The sequence below is a fragment of the Diadema setosum genome, chromosome 3 (assembly GCF_964275005.1).
Source record: "Diadema setosum chromosome 3, eeDiaSeto1, whole genome shotgun sequence".
Lineage (NCBI taxonomy): Eukaryota > Metazoa > Echinodermata > Echinoidea > Diadematoida > Diadematidae > Diadema > Diadema setosum.
In genome coordinates, this window is record NC_092687.1 from 7,919,639 (window position 1) to 7,941,938 (window position 22,300).

The 22,300-nt window shown below is 38.6% G+C and overlaps 1 protein-coding gene across 1 annotated transcript in view; it reads left to right on the top strand.

Annotated features, from left to right (window-relative positions):
* The first annotated feature begins 4,319 nt into the window (after positions 1-4,319).
* The window catches only part of LOC140246993 (gamma-aminobutyric acid type B receptor subunit 2-like), a 160,345-nt gene continuing 142,364 nt past the window's right edge, over positions 4,320-22,300 (top strand). Inside the window, exon 1 of the mRNA XM_072326296.1 lies at positions 4,320-4,695. Coding sequence (XP_072182397.1) covers positions 4,345-4,695 — 351 coding nt within the window. The 5' untranslated portion in view covers positions 4,320-4,344. The remainder of the gene's footprint in view (positions 4,696-22,300) is intronic.

Genomic DNA, 22,300 nt, shown 5'->3' on the forward strand with positions numbered 1-22,300 from the left:
TTCGCTGATCAAGTTTGTATTAAGCTGTATACATATATATATATATATATATATATATATATATATATATATATATATATATATATATATATATAAAATGTATCAAAAACGAGATTGCTTGAAGGACCGAGATGGCCGAAGAAAGTGGCACGCTCGGGCGTACACACACAACCACAAGTGGCGCGTTACATCACCCTGCTAACGCTATGTATACTAATGACAAACAAGCCAGAATATTGAATGTATGAAGCGGGAAGTACGCAAGTAGCAGAGATCACCTGCTTTCCTTGGAGGAAGTAATATCTAAAGTGGCTATGTCTTTCCCACTGGCGAAACATTTTTCATTAGCCCGCTAAAATATAATGCTCGGCATTCACGGGTGTATCTGAAAGGCATAATTATTTACCACTTGCAGATGTAACAAAAATCCAGCATTATGGCTTGAAAATATCTCCAATATGTGAATTAGGGATAGAAATATATAAAAAAAAAAAAAAAATGTAAAGAAAAAGTGAACCAGTATGATCGATGTTAGGTAATGATAAGTATCAAAATTTGAACAATAGTTAAAATAAAAATGTTTTCATACTAAACCGTCTATTATAAAGTTGTGGTTTAATGAGAAAAATAGTGATAATTATCTCCTCATGTCTTAGGCTTTATTGCAAAAGAACAAAGAATATATTATGGTAGGATGAACATTTTGTTTAGATCATTGCTCCCATAGGCAAAAAAAAAAAAGACCTTTAAAGGCAAATAGCTGTTTTAGAGAGAGAGAAAGAAACAAACAAACAAAAAAAAAAAGAGCGATGTCTATATTTTGCATTCAGGGAGAACACGATCAGCATAAATTAAGAGAAAAAAAAAACACCTAGTAGAATTATGAATAACATTATGAATAAGATGATCCATAAAGTATTATGCTAGAATAATAATATATGTGTAAGGAAAGACCGGTTACTCTTTTCATTACACCAAAAGTAGTGTCATGACTATATGATACGTGAGTACCGCGATTAATATTTTTTTTTTCTATCTTCGCAACACAAAAGCTGCCTAATCGCTGCTTGAAGTCCCCCATGCATGTCTTCTTTTTCAAGTGATTATTATTTATCATTTTCTTTTTGCTTTACAAATATTTTATCTGAATTGAAAAGAGCATTAGGCATGTCAAAAGCAACTCCCGGATTGTAAGTTAAATCTATCTGTCATGTTTACTTCATTTTCTACCCCACCCTCTCTCCCTCTCTCTCTCCCTCTCTGTCAAGGCTGGGGGGGGGGGGTATAGAATGAACCCAGTTGTGTTATTTTGAGTATTATTAGCTGCTGCAAAATTGGTTGATTTGTCACGTAAGCCGGTGCACTTAACACGCACTCTGCTGATGTGTAACGTAAATATTATTGATTCTCCCCGTTGCGCACGTGGCTGTGGTAAAATGAACCCAGAATGAAGTGGAGCGCGAACGACGAAATCAGAAAAAAAAGTAGACGTCGTATTATTACATTACTTGAATTTACTGACGCAAGGGACATAGTTGATTTGGCGTCCGCTACAGGAATCTACAGGGGACTCTTTCACAGTAACACATTATGCATACGTTCATTGCCAAAGTGAAACCTTGGAAACACCTGGATTTTGAAGAGGACATGCCTACCTTTGCGTCGCACTATGCCATAACGAAGCAGTAATAACTTCTAAAATTTAATTACATCGTTGTAAAAATAAGATATGTATTATATATGAATCAAATAAAAAAAATGTATGACTATATTTCAGTTTATAAATGACTGTATATACTTTTTTAGTACCCATTTGATCTGCATTTTCTCTGATACGAATACAATGGGGAACGAGACTATTTATGTCTAATGAGGAACTAGGGCGTTTGGTATGGAGTATATTTAGAAATCACTATATTTAGAAATCAATAATTTGTTTACACATCGTCTACCACCAGTCACATCTTATTCTCCTTCTTACATCTCACAACCATGCATTTCTGTGTTTTCCTATATGATAGATCTATTATACATGCAGTCGCAGCCAGCATATATAATGTCCCCATAGCACTCCTTACGGAGCACGACGGGGATCTTCCTTTCAGTATTTCAAAGAATCCAGAGATAATGGAGCTACCGCTATAAATGCTGACTCTGTCAGCTTTCTTCACTTTATAGTTTGTTGTCACATTTCAGTTCATTTCATTTCAAGCGGGAGAGAGCTTTCCCAAAGGGTATTGACTACCTTCTCAGAAATGTGGAGTCATTATTTAAAGACTAGTACAAAGATAACAAAGCTGTTTTGTATTAATCTCTACTAATGAATGCATGATAATTATCTTCATTTTTGGTTGACTGCTACAACACCTTACAGATTTTGCGTTTGCAGTTCCATCGTTTTGATGGGTCATTTTGCAATATTCCATTCGTAGGCGTATACCGAAAACAAAACGGCGCATCCACAGCAAGCTGGTTCCACTGGGCGGTGGGTATTTCCTCAATAAGTGGTTACCTGGCGGACGGTAATTTGGGGGTGCAGTCGCATGCCACTTTTAATTCGATTCGCCCGTATTGACGCAAGCTATTGACTGAGGAGGAGATTCTTGTTTGGGTCCGAGATTGACTGGCCAAGCATTCGCTATTTCACCAGCTTGCTGAGCAAACACGTGATTGGAGGAGTGAAAATGGTTAGCTGTGTATGGTACTTGCCTCATACGGACTGCACTATATTCAACAACCTTCGTGCGATATTTTGACAACGTGTCAACGGAACCTATTTCGTCTAGTGCACTTTAATTTGGAGTGCTATATTGATGTGCATAATGTGTCATTTATGGATGTGTCTATGTACGCAGGACTATGCCTGCAAGCATGTATGGATATGTGTGTACGTATGTTTGTGTAATGTATGAAAGTATGTGTGTAACTCAGTTTGTCTCTGTCCTTACTCTCTCTTCGGTTTTTTTTTTATACGTTTATTCCAGATACATTTTATGCATACCTTATCAAGTAGCAAATAAGTTTGCTATGTTGGCTCCCCCGCAGAATTTATTTGACGTACACTTCCATCTACACACAAATTTATAAGATTATATAATGAAAATACAGAAATTAATGTTGATTCAAGAACAGAATAACATAGACGAACCATTCCGAACACGACTGAAAAAAAAAATAGAATAATTATGGTTGACAAATGTTCATTATTTACAGTGGCTGAACAGTGTGCAAAAGATTGTCAATGTTTATTAATGAAATCAGTAAATCTAAAGTGATTAGAACTAAACACGAAGTGCAAGCGATCACGGACTCAACACTTCTATTCCCTTCCAATGATGTCATTGTGTTTGATATTGTGAATCATTTGTATAAAATGATAATAATACGAGAGCTGCGAGGGATGGTGTTTTAGCAGTAAAGGATGGTGACTAATATTGCGCTCGCACGTGAAGTACACAGCGCAGGCGGACAAAGTTATGAGCTTTTTTTTTTACCCTCACAATAGTGCGTCCGCCACCATCGACGTACGTAAACAGGCAGAACTCGTCGAATACGATAGAAGCTGGTGTTAAAGTCACTACGTCGCCAGCTAGCTCCCAGGCGGACGTACCTCTCATTGTCGGGCTAGCCGTCGCGTGAAGTGTACCAGCTGTGTTTATCGCATCTGTACTTTGACTTCGAATCTCTTCGTGACTGGAGTAGTTCTTGACTTTGATCGTTGAAGGATAAACACTGCTGTTGGGTTTTGTCTCCACGTGGGTAACTTGGATTGAATAACCTGAAAGGCATTTTATGTGAAGACCTTTACTGATAATAATAAACGTTTGTCAGGAAGCGTAAGAGAAAAATACAAGGAAGTAGGAGTTTGGACAGAATACTAACTTTTGCGGAGCGTATGACCTTCAAGTTTGATGTGAGTTTGCTGCGAGGCGCAACGACAATAACTCCGGCGTTGTGTCAACACTGACGAACGTGTCAATGTCTTGTTTTCGGTCTCGTTTTACGAGTTCAGGGTTCAAGATTGGCTGCAATGAATAGATAGCATAAACAGTAGTCGAGACTCAAGCACTCGCCAGCGATATAATGCAAACTGACGAATAACTTCGCAGACGAGAAAGACAATATCTTACGTTGCATGCTAATTTCGTTAATCTCTCTAACACTGTGGAATATTTTCCTTCAAAGTTGAACACATTCAGAAGTATTACAACCCAAGCCCGTGTCGTCTGCTTGTGGTCAGGAGTGTTAACGGAGAAAGCAATTCGCGTAGCGCTCATTATCGTGCAGGATATTGCGTCAACTTAGAGAGGGAGTATTTCACCCTGCTCGTTTCTAGTTTGTGCTATGAAGGGTGTAAGGATCGCCGCCCTGTTGGCCGTGGTGTTCATCGCTGCGTCGCCGAGCCCGCGGGCCGTCGTGGCGCAAGACCTAGGCGGCACGGACGACTTCCGCGATGCCTTTACTGCCACGGACGTGGGATCGACGTTGAGCACGGAGCAGAGCAGCACGACCACCAACAAACCCGTGGTGCGGGACATACACGTGGTCGGACTGTTTCCCCTGAACGAGGGACGGGCGGAGTCCTCCCTCGGATGGGGTGTTCTCCCCGCCGTTGAGCTTGCCCTGGAACATGTTCGCCAGAACAAGGAAGTTTTAACCGGATATAACCTGCTAACCACTCTGAATGACACTCAGGTAAGAACTGGTAAATTGACCTATAGGATGCTATTCCTTATTTCTTTCTTCCTTTTCTGGTCATTCATTTTGTTTTCGTATATCTTTTTAACTTGGTGTGTTCTCGTATAAGATGACTTGCGTGATGCGCTAAAAGGGTCCAACGTAATAGTTCGAGAAGGACTGGACACACAGGTGATCATTAAAAAAAAGATAATAAAGGCATGACAGAATTGTCCGACACTCTTATATCACCGGTCCTACGGATTGGTTTGCACCTATTGGAATAGACACTCTTGAAGCAGTGGCAGATCCAGGGGTAGCGTATCCGGCGCCCCCTTTTATCTATTTATTTTTTTTTTTTTTTATTAATGGAAAAAAAAAAGAAAAAGAAAAAAAAATGGGCACGTGCGCCCCTTTTTCTACGGAATTCCTTGGTCCGCCCTTGGGAAGTTTTGTTGTTTTAGTTTTTTTTTTTTTTTTTTTTTTTTTTTTTGGGGGGGGGGGTATGTTTTAGCTTGGTTTTGGTCTGCAACAAATTCGCTGCATGGCTTAGACTTTGGAAGGAATGCACGTTTATAGTAGAGAGGGGTCATCCCACGATACCCACACCCACGAGTAATAGCCCATGAGTTCGTCATTACAAGATAAAGGCAAGTAAGACCCATGAGATAGACACTAGGTAGAACTGCCCAAGGGACGACTCGTGGGCTGTATGACTCATGGGCTGTGGGTCTATGTCTTGGAGGCTGTATAACTTGTGGGTGTCGGTTTCGTGATGTGCACCCGTAGGCCTATAGAGTGGGTGTCTTACAGGCGCTGGTTTTAATTCCGCTACATAGTGCTCAGCAGGCTTTTTAATAGTGCGAAAATGGCTACCGAATTGAAGTATTCACACCAAACGGCAGCAATATGACAAATGTAATGCAAGTATTCTTCTTTGTGTGTTCAAGCAGTCTATTGTACATCCTCAGGCAAAAAAAAAAAAAAAATGCATTATCCATTAACATTCAGACAATGAACAAATGATAGGGGAAGAGAAATGCGTGCTTAAATTTAGGACATAGATTAAAGAATACAACAACTGCAACAACCATCCTGAATGACACACGTACGCAAATGCACGACACACTGCACAATCAATTTCCCAAAATAAATTTATCTGTGCATTATTGTTTGATGGTCATTATCGCATTTTCAATGAGCCGTAAGTAAAATCTTTGTGACGTTGGCATTTTCTTTTCTCTTTCTCTTCGAAATGAGCAGAGAGCCCCCTGCGCGTTGAGTTTAATGCATTTAACTTATTTTCTTGATGGAAGGGGTGCTACACTGAAAAAAAAAAAAAAATCGGGTGTTAAATGTGAAACATCGAGCTGGTGTTACATTTCTGGTGCTCACTTGTGGTGTTAGATTAACCCCTTCGGGTGTCACTTCAAAATATAAAACTAATTTTTATTCAGGTAATCAGTTATTGTATTTCTTCTTGAATTTGAACTTCAATAAGACTAACAAGAACTTTCCGATAAAGTATTTGATTTAAAAAAAAAATGTGAATACATTTACACCGCAGTAACACCAGTTGGTGTGGTCTCCTATTGAAGCTGGGCTGGTGTTATACGATTTGCATTAACACAAGCAATATCAAATCAACACCAAGTAACTGAGTAATGTCATTGATGAATGAACACCAGCGCAGTGTCAAAATTTCACCAGCTGTAGTTTCAAATTAACACCAGAAAGGGCCAGGTGAACACTTTTTGACACCATCAAAACATACTTTCTACGGTGTGGTCCTCTATTGACACTTGATCGATGTTGGATTTAATACCCATGGCGTTAAATCTAACACCGCTCTTTTTACAGTGTTTATTGATAACAGTAGTGTGATAATCATAGTTGAAGGCGCTTACGTGTGTTTGCAGGTAGATCATCGTCTGGAAACAATCTTGAACAATCGACAGAACTCAAGCGTCAATTTCTTTTATCTGAATGATCTCTATGTGGGGGTGCTGTGGCATAGTGGATAAAACTCCCGACTCTCGATCGGAGGACCCGAGTTCGAATCCCGCCCAACGCTTACCTCCTTGGACAAGATGCTTTTACCCACCATGTCCCTCTCAACCCAGGTGTAAATGAGTACCTGGCAAGGCTAGGGTAATGATAATGGCAGGGCCCTCTGGTAGAGCAGTGGTAACACTGAAGAGGTTACCCTGGGTAAATAAGACCGTATTATCGTTAATATTATTATTATACTACGCAACATTCAGTCGCTGGCAAAACGTGGTGTGGGACAAACAGATGGAAAAAAGAAGAGAAAAAAAAAGAAAAAAAAGTGCAAGATAGAGAAAACAGGGATAGAAAAAATGCAAGGGGAGGAGGAGGAGGAGGAGGAGGAGAAGAAGAAAGTGAGTTTGGGGAGTTTAAAGACAGATGACAGGCAAATTTTACCTCCCATATTGCACATATATTATACACACAATCATATAACTCCTTTCTTTGAAATTCCTGATATTCTGCCCGCATATCTCATAATCCTCCGTATATATTCCCCTTTCTTCTGCCCGTGCACATTCCTGACGTTTCGCGCTATAGCGATATGGACAAAATCACGATATTCGCGAAAACACTTGGATTACCTATTACATTTGGGGATTTTTTTTTTCTGTTGTTTGTGGCAGATTTGTCAGAAAAGCAGACTTTTTCTTAAACTAAAAAAACACGGGAAAAATATAACAAAAATATGCGTGCTGTATCTAGTGTTAGAAAGGTTGAAAGGGAGATTAGGAAGGCGGGAAAGAAACGGAAAACAGAAGATGGAGAAAAAAAAAGCTAATGTTTCATAAAATCGCGTCTGGAAGAGAAGAGTCTCCTTTGATGAGTTTGTAAAGAATCTCAATTCTGCAGGTCCAAACACTGGAGACAAACACGAAATGTTGTGCATTTATGTGTGTATGTGTGTGTGTGTGTGTTTATAAGCCGATTGTGCTAGTTTGTGAATGCGAAAAAAAAAAACACCAGAATTTCGACGAGTACACACCAAAACACTGTGCCCAACAAGCTGAAAAACGACAAACAACCCTTTTCCCCCTCGCCATTTGTTTTGACAAACACAGCGATGCTCTACTCGTTTTTTTTTATTATTATTATATTGACAGTTAAAACGAAAACAGATTTGCAAGGGGATCTTAACGTTACGAAAACGATACAAAATACTATGAACAGGACAAGTATATAATATAAATGATGTAGATCCTCTTGTCTCTTCATGAATATGTGGTTTCCGTAGAGATGATGGTATGTAAATTGCTTCATTTTAATCTCTTCTGTCTTCACCTTGCGTCTGGTGTTCTCTTCAAGACACCTCGACTCTTAGCCGACAATTATGCATGCTTGTGAACTTGTAATGAACCTACAACCCGTCCGGAGAAAATACATACCTGTTTATACCTGTAACGGTCTTTGCGGTAACACGTGGGTAAGTGCTGCGCAGCCTTTATGCAGATTGAATCTTTTGCGAAGTCTATTACCCGTTTCTTCGAAAGTTGAGCCGAGGAGTTGAGCCATCTTCACTCACTGTCTGAAATGCTGTATGTAGTAAACATCCGTTATGCGTTAGGCCTATGGTAATTGCTATCATCAATACCGTGTGTGTTTGTGTGAGGGTGTGACAAAACAATATACGATGATGATTATAATGGTTGTGCTGATTGCGGTGTTGTTGATGATGATGATAATGTGTATGGAGGTAGTGGAGGAGTCGAAAATGTGTTTATTGTGTAGTTGCGTGTCACATAAAGAAAAAAAAAAGGGGGGGGGGCTCGAGGATTCACATCCTGAGATATAGTGTGTAGTGATCAACTTTCATCAATCAAAGGCTATTTCTGTCTCCGGTACGTTACCAAACTACTGGCATGTTTTGTTTATGCGTTTATCAGATTAATGTGAGGAATTATTTTATCGACAGTCATCTTTCTCTTTTGAAGTAATTGCTCGCCGCCTATAATTATGATAATAACTTACCTGCTTTGGTTTTTTTATTGTTTTATTTTTATTTCAAAACTTCAAAAGACCAATCACTCGACTTTTTTTTTCCATTCTTCCTTAACCTATAATGATATCATTAAGACTGTCAATATGTTTATATGTTTTATTTGGCATTTTTAAAATTTTATGTCAATAAATTTAGCTCTTCGGTTTCATTTAACCCTCTATATGCTAAGCCTATTTTGGTCTACAGCTGTGTGCGTTGAAATTGTGTATATTTAATTTTGACTCATTAGCAAAGAAATGATTGCTCGTGACCAAAGAAGACAATGAAACATTGTGCAAATAGAATAATTACAATAAAAAACAATGGTGTCATAATTTGTCAAAAACGTTCCATTTTTAAGCCAATGAAGTACATTTATTGCAGGAATACCGGGGCAGAGGTGGTGTTTTCGAACTCAATCTTTATAATTAACATGTTGTGACTCTGCAGACTCACAGCACGAAAATATCCCCATTACCTTGGTCATTCGAAGCAAACAGCTCGATAGACTTGTCTTGTAATCTTCATAGTTACAACGATAGACGTTACCGACTGAAGGATAAGAGAAAAAATGCGTCCTTTTGCTGCATGAACTGCAAAATATAGACGGCGATTTTATGGATCATAATTATATACTGATATTTATAGGGGGCAAGGTGTAACTTCAACATTACAGTACATGCTCATGACAACTTGAACTGTTTGAGCGTGCACATTCTGTGGGCATCTACGAAAGCAAACAAAACAAGGTGATCAAAGATATGAAGAGCTTGTTCGCAAAAACCGATAAGTCCATTTTTGAATAATAAGAAAATTTTTGCTTCTTTTGACCAGCTTTTTATTTTAATTTAAATCAAGATTGGCATTTAATGCATTCCTCTGCTGTGACATTAATATTGCTATTTCTAGTACTGCCAATACGCGGAGCAACTACAATGTTTACATATATATATATACGTATTTGATTTATATATATATATATATATTATATATAAATATGTATATATATATATATATATATATACATGCGTACACTTTGAGAGAAAGAAAGATATGTGTTTTGTTTGTGTGTGTAATCTTTTCTTAATTTATTGATGTACAAGTGCAAAAAAGCTTAGGGCGAGAAAACATCCTCATTGAATGTCATGGAAGCTGACATTTGGTCAAAACCTAACATCCTCAGTTTCAGTACGAATAACTTACGAAAAAAGACGGATTACAAGGCAAATGCCCTCGTCACGTTTACCTCGTGAGTAGCAAAGATCTGCTCGACTCCGTTGCGCGTGTCTGTGGGGAAATAATCAATTTCATAACGACAATTCGGTTTTGCCCCCCTCACGCAACTTCTTTCGACGAAAAGCGTCGCTTCTGCGCACACCCATGCAGCTCTGTCTGTAATAGTGTCAACAATTAGAATTTGCCAAAAATTCCTCCCAATTCAAACCCTACCTTAAGCGGCCATCTGCTACTACAATATATTACGCATTCATTGATAATCACTATGGTAGATTAATTGAAAGGACAAGTTATTGTCATGATTGTGTCGATTGCTGTATCTGAACTCCATTGGACAGTAGCTACTGATGCTGGCGTTTTGCGATGCGCAGCTTTTTAAAGTGTTTAGGCACAGTTCTACCGGAGGGCCCTATCATTATTAATTCAAAGTATTGTTTCCAAGAAGTAGTGTTGATTAAACATTTTGTTCATCGCAAGCTAACCGAGAATGATTCCTAAAAGATAGCTATTTTTCAACGCCGCAGTGCCCAATATAGTTGTTGAGTTGTTGATTTATTTCATTTCCAACAAACAAAATAATTGGAAGTACAATGAAACATTCATATACACAGATGTCAGAAAATTAGTAACACAATGCGATGAACAGAAATAACATTGTAAAAAGATACAGGTAAATTATCAACAGATATACAAAAAAAAAATAACTGTTATATCTTTTTTATTTTATTTATTTATTCCGTTTTATTTTCACAGGGTAGCCCTTTCAGTTAAAAAACTGATTTACAAAGGGACCCTGCATTAAAACAATACAAAATACAATACATACAATGTTCAATACAGTAATACAGTAAATCCAAAAATAAAAAAGTACACCACACATGACTTACAAACTCAATACAAAATTTAAAAAAAAAAATGTATGCATATATGCATTTGCAACCCACATAATACATTGAAAGAGGCGTAAAGAGCCTATTATACCCGCCCGGCTGACACATAAGCTGCCGAAATGAATTGCCCGTGCGAGCATCTCAGGAGCTACAAATGGTATGTACACGCCCCCCCCCCTTCTGAAGCGCCCTCCCCGTCCAAAAGTGGGCAGGCAGAAAACCCACGTGATAACCAATAAAGCCCTAAACAACCTTTGCTGTCATTATACGTGTATATTCACTTCAACTAACTTTAAACATAATAATATCTCTGTCACTTACGAATGTATACAAAATATCATAAACGGTTAATAATAGAGAGGATTTTACATTGCTTTTTAAACAAAGATAGTGATACTGCATTTCTAACATGAGGGATATTATTCCATAAGATTGAACCATGATACTGAAAAGATTTTTTCATATATTCTGTTCTGGGTTTGGGGACATATAATGGACAAGTTACAGCATATCTGGTTAATACCTCACATGTTCGGTATACAAATAATTCTTTCAAATAATATGGGGTAAGACCATTTAGAACTTTGTACATATACAATGCAAACTGATATCTTACTCTTTGGGACACAGACTGCCAATTCAATTCTCGTAATAACAGTGTATGGGGTGTGTAAAAATCCGCATCCAGTACCAGCCTCGCGTACTTGTTTTGAAGACGTTGTAGTTTAACAATGAGGTACTGAGAAGATAATCCCCATATTACCAGACCGTAGTCAATGTGTGGGAGTATAAGACTATTATACAACATAATCAGTACCTTTCTTGGTAGGTACTGTTTTAACTGCCTTATGTAACCAATAATTCTTGAAATTTTACCACTACTCTATCACTGTGGTAAATGCATAAGCAATAATGCTGGAAATGGAGGGGACTGCTAAAAAGCAGAGCTTGTAGAATGCAGTCCTCTCAATACAACACGTGCAGCAGAGTTGTAGTATGGCCAATCTCGTTGTAACAGAAATTTTCCTCAGTTTTCAAAATGTTGTCACCTTCATATTGGTAACCCTCGGTTTCTGAAACTTAAGTGCATTTACGATACATGAAAGATTAAGTGGAACAGGGTAACCGCATTGAGTAAATAGAAAATCAAATCTTCTAAAATGTGTGGACAATATTAGGCAGTCAGATTTACATTTTAAAATCAAGGGTCTTCTCATATTTTTGCCACTAACTTAGTAGAATTGGACAAAAATTGGGCTCTCATGAAAAAACAAAACAAAAACAGTTTCTATTCTCCATGCAAAATATTAGAAATGAATGAAAAAGCAATAACAACACCATAATCAACAGTACAGCATAAACATCTGAAAAAAGGGTGGTTCATTTCACCATCTTATTTTATCAATTATTCGTTCATTACCACACTGTGTTTAACCATTCTGTAAAGAGAATATACTCATACCTATAGAGATTTCCTATGGGCAGATAGGCGCTGCGTCCCTTGTCAGAGTCAAGATATTCTAAACACAAGCAGTCTCTACTATATAGCGAGACACATGCATGCACACAAACATGTCTACAATAAAAACACGTAAAAGGTATCATAGAAAGACGGGGGGCGCATTTGGCATCGTGGATAACACTCCCGACTCCCAATCGGGAGGACCCGAGTTCAATTCCCGCCTAATAAAGCTTAAAAGTCCTAGGACAAGATGTTTTTACAGCTATGTCCCTCTCGACCCAGGTAAATAAATGAGTACCTGGCAACGCTATAGGGTAAGAATAATGGCAATGCCCTGTGATGGAGCAATTGCAACACTGAAGAGGCTATCCCGGATAAATAAGACCTTATTTTCACTGTTATTATTACTATCATATCATTATCATTATCATTTTTGCTATTACTAAAGATTGACCTTTATCGTGTCATAATAACAGATATGTCATTGAAACTTTGAATATCGTCGATCTTTTCTATCGTCTTGACAAACTTAGCGAGGAACAGTTACAATTATTCAGGAATAGACTACTAAAAAAGATAATAATAATTTCAAATCTTCCCGCTTGACATCCTCTCCTCTCTCCATCTCTTCTTTCCCATCTCATATCAACTTGTCTCATCTATTCCTTCTGTTTCTTATTCTTTCTTCCTATCTCTTTCTCATAGAGTGGAGCTTCATTTTTGTATACTCTCTTGTGCGCTGATTGCCTCGCTGTCATGTGGTAGATTTTATTTCCGGGGGCATAAGAAATACAAACTGTGTTTCTGATAAGCCTCTCCACTGTGTTTATTATGACTATTACGGCTTCACCATTATTTTCTTGCAAATGTATCCTCTATCAGAATATACGTTTCTTTTTTTTTTTTTACGTTAAAAAGGTTATCGTATATGACCTATTAATTATTCATACAACTCAGCTATGTATGTTTGTTTTTCATTTTTTGTTTTTGTTTTTGTTTTTTGCTTTTGTAGAAATAAAATAGAAACATATTCATATCAATTCAAAATATACACAATGTGTCTTTGCAAGAACAGAGCTTCAGGCAATTTATCGTCGTCAGTCTGAAACGTAGAAAGCTACTGTGAGAGAGACAGTGGAACTGCTTTCAGGATTTTCCTCGTACATCAGTTGAAATTGAATATTAGAAGGCACAATATCATGCTTCATTGATTTCGAACCTGCAATGCCAATTATCAAGACGTGATGATACGACCTTCTTTACATTAGAGAATAATACATCATCACAAACGGACTGCATGCTGTTTCAACCATAATGATGGCTGCAAAGCACATACACAGTCACACACACACACACACACACACACACACACACACACACACACACACACACACACACACACACACACACACCTACATTCTCCCTCACACACATACACCCCACACAAACACGCCTGCAAATCAAATGGACACATCTGCGAAACACCCCATGGTCATTCATTACGTAAGCAGGGGGAGGAATGGTGAGAACATCTTCGGTTGATACGCACAATGAATCGTGCGACAACAAAATGACTTATATAATAATTCGAAGTTGGCAAAAACATTCTCGCGCAAAAGTGTTGCTAGTGAAAGGCAACGTCTCCTTTAGAGACAAGGATAAACAAGAAAAAAAAATGCGAAACATACAACTATACCGTGCCTAAGACAGCTAATGACTAGGTAGACGGGCATTCATCGTCGCAAATTGGTGTAGGACTCAATACGAATCCTTGGAAGCATTTCGCTGACATGCTAATAGGCTCGACGGAGTCGGCATCGCACCCGAGAAGACATGTGTATGCAATATGTAATTCACAAAACAAAACATGTTAAGCTTTAAACACAGATATGAGACAATGATATTCATAATGAACTGATTTATTTTGATTTGATATTTGATTTGATTTGGTAGTGCAGATGAGTCAGAGGAACATGATGCGATATGACAATTTTTTTTTCATATCAATAAGTTCTTAGTGTTACCATCTGTAAAAATGTATTCGTCACTAAAATCACAACTGCTGATATAGATCTTTATCAAACATGTCGGAAGAATCCCATTCCCTTTCTCCGACCTTGTTAGAACTGTAGCAGTTTCGAACTTACAATTGCGTAGAAAGAGACAATTCATATAAACACACACAGTCACACACGCACAGCGCGAGGAATGTCATCTTCGACGATATAATGCATTGCACATTTGGCGGCATTTAGTACTAAAACAAGAAAGGCCTGTAAAACACCAATTTGAATAATGACACGCATTCAAAATGCAAACAAATATAATATCATGAGTAACATTCTAGTCCTTCTTGCAGCGATTACCATAAGGGGCCATTACCTCGTCAGTGTCAATTTGCATAATGTACGGAAGTAATGCAGACCTATGGATTGTTATATCCCCTTTTTCGGAGTATCATGTCGGGTTTTACCCATTTTATCTAAAAAAAAAAAAAAAAAAAGGTCCTTTTGATATTGAAAGATTGAAAGATTCATTTATTCGTGGCTCGTAGCTGCTGGCACTGCCTTGCGCAGCTAGGATGGTACGGAAATGTTTACTGCCAAGTAAGGTTAGCAGACTATTCCAGCTCCGCTGGGACGTAATAAACTACCAGATTTGCGGGGGAAATTGCCCGCCGTTGGGGCCGCGTACGACCGCCGTGCAGGCGGCGATCGTTAATGGGGCAGGCTATCCTGGCAGTGCCCCATTCATACCGACACATTCTTATTTCATCACTGATGTTTTGTTTGTTTGTTTGTTTGTTTTTATTTTTTATTTGTTCTTTCCGCGTGCTGGAATGAGAGGATGCGCGACTAAAAATCAAAAGCGTAAATATACTACCTCCACGTCCGCATTAGCTGAAACGTAATGTGGAAAAGGCGAAGTAGTGCGGGCAGCGGGGATTCAGCAGTACTGTGTTAACAAAAGGTAGGGCCTATACGTTTTTCAAACAGGTGAGCTCGTCCGTTGAATGGGCATTAAACAATAGTGAATTACCTCGCTGTTTAAGGGTCAACGTCTGCTCTGATTACATGCTACGAAAATGTATTTGTCGTTGTTTGATGATGAGCCAATCCGCAAGATTCTTTACACGGGAGGACTCCAGCGACAAACTTTGAGGAAAAGTAATGAAACAGAAAGAAACACAAGTATAGGTGTGAAAGGGAATGTAAGAGGGCGCAATTTCCGCGCATTTTTGACCGCAAAATTATACATGAGAGTGGGCCGATTCAAGTCACAGGGCAGGTGTGACTTGCGTGTCAGCCTGATTCTAAAATGTTATCAGACTCTTAGAGACTAGCATGGATCTTTTTGTTTCGTAGGAAACCTGTACATAAAGGTTGACAGATGGAAAAAAAAACCCCAAAACCCAGATAGACAGAAAGATACAGACGCACAGCATACACACACACACACGCACCCACCCACAGACACACACACTCATATATATATATATATATATATATATATATATATATATATATATTTGTATTTATATTTATGTATATATATATCAAATATATATCTAATTATATATATATCCCCCTTTTCCCCCTCACATATTTGTATCATTTTCTTTTAGCGTTCATCATTAACCTTCACCTGCAGTACTGCAGCTGTGTACGGCCGTAATTGTATACATTTTCACTACAAGAATATCAATACCCATAACCTTATGTGTAAAGTATTCATATTATCATCATTACAATAGACAAAATAATTATGCCTCTGTGTGTGTGTGTGTGTGTGTGTGTGTGTGTGTGTGTGTGTTCGTGCATCTGAGCGTGTGCGTGTACATGTGCGTTTAATAGAAACAGTGCAGAACGATACTTACTAAGTTTCAGTTGAATTTTTTATTCAAGTCAATAATTACACCTCTCAATAATATCCATGACTGTAAAATATATGTAGTAAATCCGGGGGTCTATGTTTCCACTGGTTTGGAAAGTAATCTTGTGTGTGTGTGTGGGGGGGGGGGTGATTAGTGTATGAAAAAGAAACAAGAAATATTGGATTGGATTGATTGGCAATCGGTTTAACAGTGTGTATATTGTAGTACTATATAGGGACAGTAGCAAGTCAAAAAAAAAAATGCTGTTGCTACCGTACGCGTTAGCCAAAATCATTGCTATTCGTGATAACGACGCCAGTTTTGTGGTGGTCATCCTTGCAGCCAGCTTCCAGTTCGCAGAAACCAGCCACCTACATAAAAGAAGCTCAAAGCAGAAGATCAAAGACAGAATGTAGTGAAAATCCCAACTCGAATAGTGCCAGATTTCTAAGACAGCGGTATTTCGTATCCTCCTAAAGACTCTCTCCCCAACATTTTCCTCATCTGCCTCCTCCTGACATCCCGAAGCCTGCCAGCTCCTAGACATACCATTAAAGGGGCTTGATACCGTTCTATCTACATTTAACAAATTAGATTAACTCGATTCGAACACGTGTCCACAACATCCCATGAGGCAGTAGAAGAAGAAAGCCAATTTGTTGGCCTCCCAGCTTTCTCTCTTTCTCTTTCCTCTCTCTCCTCTTATCTCTCTTCTGTCTCTCTTCTGTCTCTCTTCTCTCACTCTCTCCTACTTGGCTCATAATTTGATTAAGCCGCAAGCCACACCGTTTCACGTAAGACGTTTTAGAAGGAGGGGAATTGTGTCGTTCTGGTCGACCTCATTTTTAATCTTTTTCCTATTTCTTCTTTTGTGTGTGGGGGCATGATTCATTCGTTCAAATTTATCAAACAAATTGTAAGCTGTCTTCGATTTCTGTGTCGTCCGTCTCGGGCTTATCACAACAGGCAAAGAGTATAAAACCAATAAGAGAGAAAGAGGGAGAGCGAAAACGATTTGATTGAGAAAGTGACTCGAGATGTTCCCGGGACAAAGAAAGGAAAGACATAGTGCTTTTCATCTTCACCTCCAATTCTTATTGTGATATTCATATTCATCTCGAGCATGTTTTTGGTCTTTAGCAGACAGCATATTCAAATAAGAGCTATCAAACTACAAAGATTATAAAAAGAAAGAAACAAACATAAAACGCATAAAAAAAGAGAACTGTAGTATTGCAACATATTACAAATTCAGTGTCATGTGTGCTGAACGCATCCACGGTAGATACTGTATTTCGTTTCTGTTGCAACAGTGTCTTGATCACCAGCTGTATAGAAGCGCTTTATCGGAAACGCTCTTAGTACATGTACATGTATTATTAAATCCATCATTGTTTATCTAGTCATATATATCTTTTAAAAGTATTTCAGACAATCCAACATATTGACGCATGATGCACACATACATTATACACCCATGTATATACAGATTTTAATGATCTCTCTCTCTCTCTCTCTCTCCCTGTGTCTCTGCCTAGATTTTTATTGATATATATTTAAATGGAAGTAGAAAAGGGTATTTTGATAGAGGTTACATTTTTCCCCTAGGCCGGTACGCCACTTTTCTCTGTCTCCCCGAGTGTTTTTAGTGAAATCTGCTCAACAAAAATGAATGTGTTGTTTGAGATTCTGATAGTCCCAGCGTGTACCTTCCTGCGCCTAAATGTTTCCCTTTTTCGTTGATCTGCAAAGAAGGTATGTCTCTCATTTCCCCTTTCTCCCTTTTAAAGAGTTAGAAAAAATATGTGGGAACATTTTGACCCGTCAGTGTTTGATGTTTGCACGGTAAATCACTTCAATTCATACCCCCGCCAAAGTGCTCAATCAAAACCCACTTTCGACCAATCAAAACCTAAATGAATCAATTTCGTAGACTCAACGCTCAAAATGCTACCTCCTGCTATTGATAGAAATAAGGGGAACGAAAAAAAAAAAGCAAAGGTTGCTAAAAAGGGTCATGCGTGTGTATACCAATGTCAATAGAATGCGTGTGTGTGTGTATTTATGTGTGCTTGTGTTTATGTTAGTGCACGCTTATGTGCGTGTGTTCATGTCTTTTGAATGCATTTTGGACGGAAGAAATGGAGAGTTTTTTTTTTTTAACTTTGGATAAAGAGTCTGAATTTGGAGTTCAAGAAATGCAAATCCTCGACAGTTTGGTAGCTGAGATTTTGGATACATCTAGCCAGTATTGAGGAATGTATTCAGTGATCAATAGTGCAAAGAAGTTTTTTGCTGCAATAGAGGTTTCAAAGCCTGATAGTGATGTACACCGGTTGAAAGCTCCAATTTTGCTTTTGTGTGTGGACTCTTTGATTTGAGAAAAGGAGATAGGGAAAGACCCCACGTCACATATCAGTACTGCACATTTCTGACGAGAAAACGTGAATGTGAGTCGCTGTTGTTGTTGTTGTTGTTGTTGTTGTTGTTGTTGTTATGTGTGTGTGTGTGTGTGTGTGTGTGTGTGGTGTAGAAGTTATAATCTTAAGAAGTTCCCATTCTCAGGTGAATGTGTAAAGCGGCTATATTGGTTCTTTGAGAGAGAACATGACAAAGTTATACGTAACTAAAATGAATTGAAAAATTGATAATTCGAAACGACACATACAGAGGAAGACAAGGAAGTGGTTAAAAAAATATTGACAGGGGTCTAGAAAAAGAAGAAGACGAGGGAAAAAGAAAGAAAAAAAAACATAAAATAGGAATATGATGGAAAGAGAGAGAGAGAGATAGAAATATAGATAACAGAGAAGGTAAACTAATGTTTTTGTGTGTGGGAGATTTCTTGAATCTCTGTTTGCAGTGATTATGAGAGAGGAAGAGAAAGCGTGTGTGTATTTTTTTGGGATACATATATACATATATATATATATATATATATATATATATATATATATATATATATATATAATATAATATTGAGAGAGAGAGAGAGAGAGAGAGAGAGAGAGAGATAAAGGGGGGGGGGGGGAGAGAAGTTGATATACCACGACAGGAGACAGACAGGTATATGTCCATAAGATTGAAATGAAAATGCTACGTAAACACAGGGATCTGTTCCCTCCTTTCAGTAGCTTTGGCGCAATCTCGACCGGCGTGCTCCCGATCGTTGGTAGGCGGAGAAGGATGGCCTCGGTCAATCTGCGCCAAGGCAACGTAAACAGGGCGTGACAGGCTCCAACATCGGGGATGTCATAATGTTTATTCTAATTACATAGCTCGACCGCCCTTCACGAGGATGCCAATCCACCCAAGGCATCCTATTCTCAAAAAAAAAAAAAAATATGGTAATAACGATATCTTATAGGCGTGCGTGGTATTCCACGTACCAGACGCAATACCTGCCCGAGTATGTACACAGACCTTGTCAGATAAAATGTGACACTTTTCCAAATAAAACAATGATTTGTTCGCTCATTTCTCGGGTGCATTTGACATCCTACGTGAATTCCAGGCATACCAGGTAAACATTTGCCAAAAGGGGGCTGTCATCTCGAGTGCTCTGACTCCGTCGATAAGTTCCCCTCGACTCCCATTATTGTTTGTCTGCAGGATGCGTTGGTATGATAAGGGATTTGAAAATCACTGCGGACGCCAATAATGTCGAACCTTATTCAAGCGAGAGATGACAACCGAAGACAAGACAGGAGTAGAGAATGTTCATTATGTCCACTCACACACAGAAGAAAGGCGAGAAGAAGCTACCGCTCATTATCGATGCGGTGTGTTTTACGTCTCGTGCAATCAAGGGACATGATAAAAGACGAGCCTCGCTCCGTCTGACACCCCACGCGGCCTTGCCAAAGATAATGACGAGATGCTATACTTTATGACCACCAAACCTACTGGAAACTGATGGAGTATGTTCTCTATTATATATCATGGGCCTGCTTCATAAAGAGTTGCGACTGATCTAACGCTCGATTTAGTGAGCGTAACTTGGTGAACCAAGCGTAAGTTCAATATCGCGCGTAAGTCCTGTTTCATAAAGACACTTACGCTTGATTTCAAGAAAGATCAAGCGTAACTTTCAATAGATTGAGAGTAACTTGCGATCAATCAGAATGATGTTTATAAAACCCAATTTGCGATTGATCGTAACTTACGCGCAATCTTTATGAAAGAGGCCCCAGAACTTAAAACATTGTTGTTTAAAATATTCACCGTACGTCAAATTTCGCATGAGAGGGGCAGCATCTATGTCCACGTCCAAACATGCCGAAGGCATGCCTTGCCTCCATGCCTGCCATGTCTTCAAACAAAATAATATTTTATAGGAAGAAAACGCTATTTAGATAAATCAAATCAATGAGGGCGAGATACCCGAATTCATGCGACTAGAGGTCACAGTAAGTTTTCGACCTAAAGCAGCAAGACGCCATAACGACGTAGCCTACTGGTGACTTCCTTTCTAGGTTCCAAACTTACGGCACCCTCCAATCCGAATGAATTTTCATACCTCTTCCTCACTGATTTGATTTATTGAATTTGCCCATAGCAGGGTCACAATATTGCAATAAACAAAGAATTGACTTCCATCGACGACACTAATTGTGTGGACTAACATTATTTTCTTTCAGTCTTTTTGTTTCTGATATAAATTAGAGAAAAAGAAAACAACATTAAACAACCCGCGAGTAGGTAGGCCCACATGTAATGATTGTTTCAGATATACAAGTGTAGCAATGGAAGCGCAAAGTTGTTATAGTAATAAAAAACAATAACTCACATTATGACAAGACAACTCAAATGTACTCGCAGTCAAGAAATTACCAACTGCTGTGACAGGTCTTGTCTCTGCACCTTGTCGAGCTCGTCCTGAAAGGGATGATCATACGTTAACGATTCACATATTATTCTCATTGATAATGAGTCCCTATAACAACTGTTCCGAAAAGTCTCAATCATCGGTCTGCGTGACGCGTCGTCACTCGCCAGCTCGGCCCTTCGATAATCGGTCCAGACTAGCCCGATAAACCGTGGGAATGCGGAGGTCGCCTCTATCTTCAGAAATATTCAAGAAATGTCAAACATTGTTTGGATAGATGGCATATTATTTCGGCCCGTGTAGTCGCTCGTCAAGTCTCCATTTGTGCACAGAGATCCATCAGTGGTAAAGAAGAGGGAAAAAAAGTCGTTTTCATAGATGCAATTTTAGTATGTGGATGTAGATAGATAATCTAAGAAAATAGATATCTAAATACCTATTATATGCCTTGGACCATAAGCGAAAAAAAAATGTTAATGAACACAATAAAGAAACGAATCGATAAGAATTACCATTCGTCATTAAGTTCGCCGTTAGAATTGGTGCAAGAATTCATGCCATGGTAAAAGACCTGGTTGTGAACTTCTTCTATGATCGCCTGAAAGTCATCACGTTGCAATTTTTTTTTTCTTTTTACTTTGCGTAAAGATCCATTTTTTTTTCTTTTCAGTTGACGTCATTATATTCAGTAGTGTAATTACCGAAATCAGACGTCAACTGAAAAAAATAATAATAATGGGTCTTCACGCTACATGAAAGACTTGCAACCTGATGACTGTCAACCAATCATAGATGAAGTTCTCAACCAGGTCTTTTAACATGGCATGACTTCTTGCACCAATTCCTTGCATAAAGATCCATTTTTTTTTTTCAGTTGACGTCAGTATACTCAGCAGTATAATCACCAAAAGCAGACCGGTAGAAGATACCCTGCAGGTGTATTATGACCAGAGTACTAACAACCGTTCGTCTGTGCTCAGCTGCAGTGAATGTTAATATCATAGACTGTTCCTATTAAAGCTACTATATAGGATGGATGATTATCATCATAGGATGGTGCTATGGACCCAATTAAATGATGCTCCGAAAGCTAACCCGGCTGGTCTTTTGTTGTACCCTTTGGCAAAATGAACGTGTATCCGAATCCTGCAAATGCAGGAATCAAGACGCGGCATTCTTCCATAATTGTATCACAAAATTAATGGCGAAGACATGAGGTAAAGAGCGCATGAAGAGTGAGTTACATTGTGTTTAATAACCCATGCTGCTTATTAAGGGATACTGTATACACCTGTAAGCTGTTATT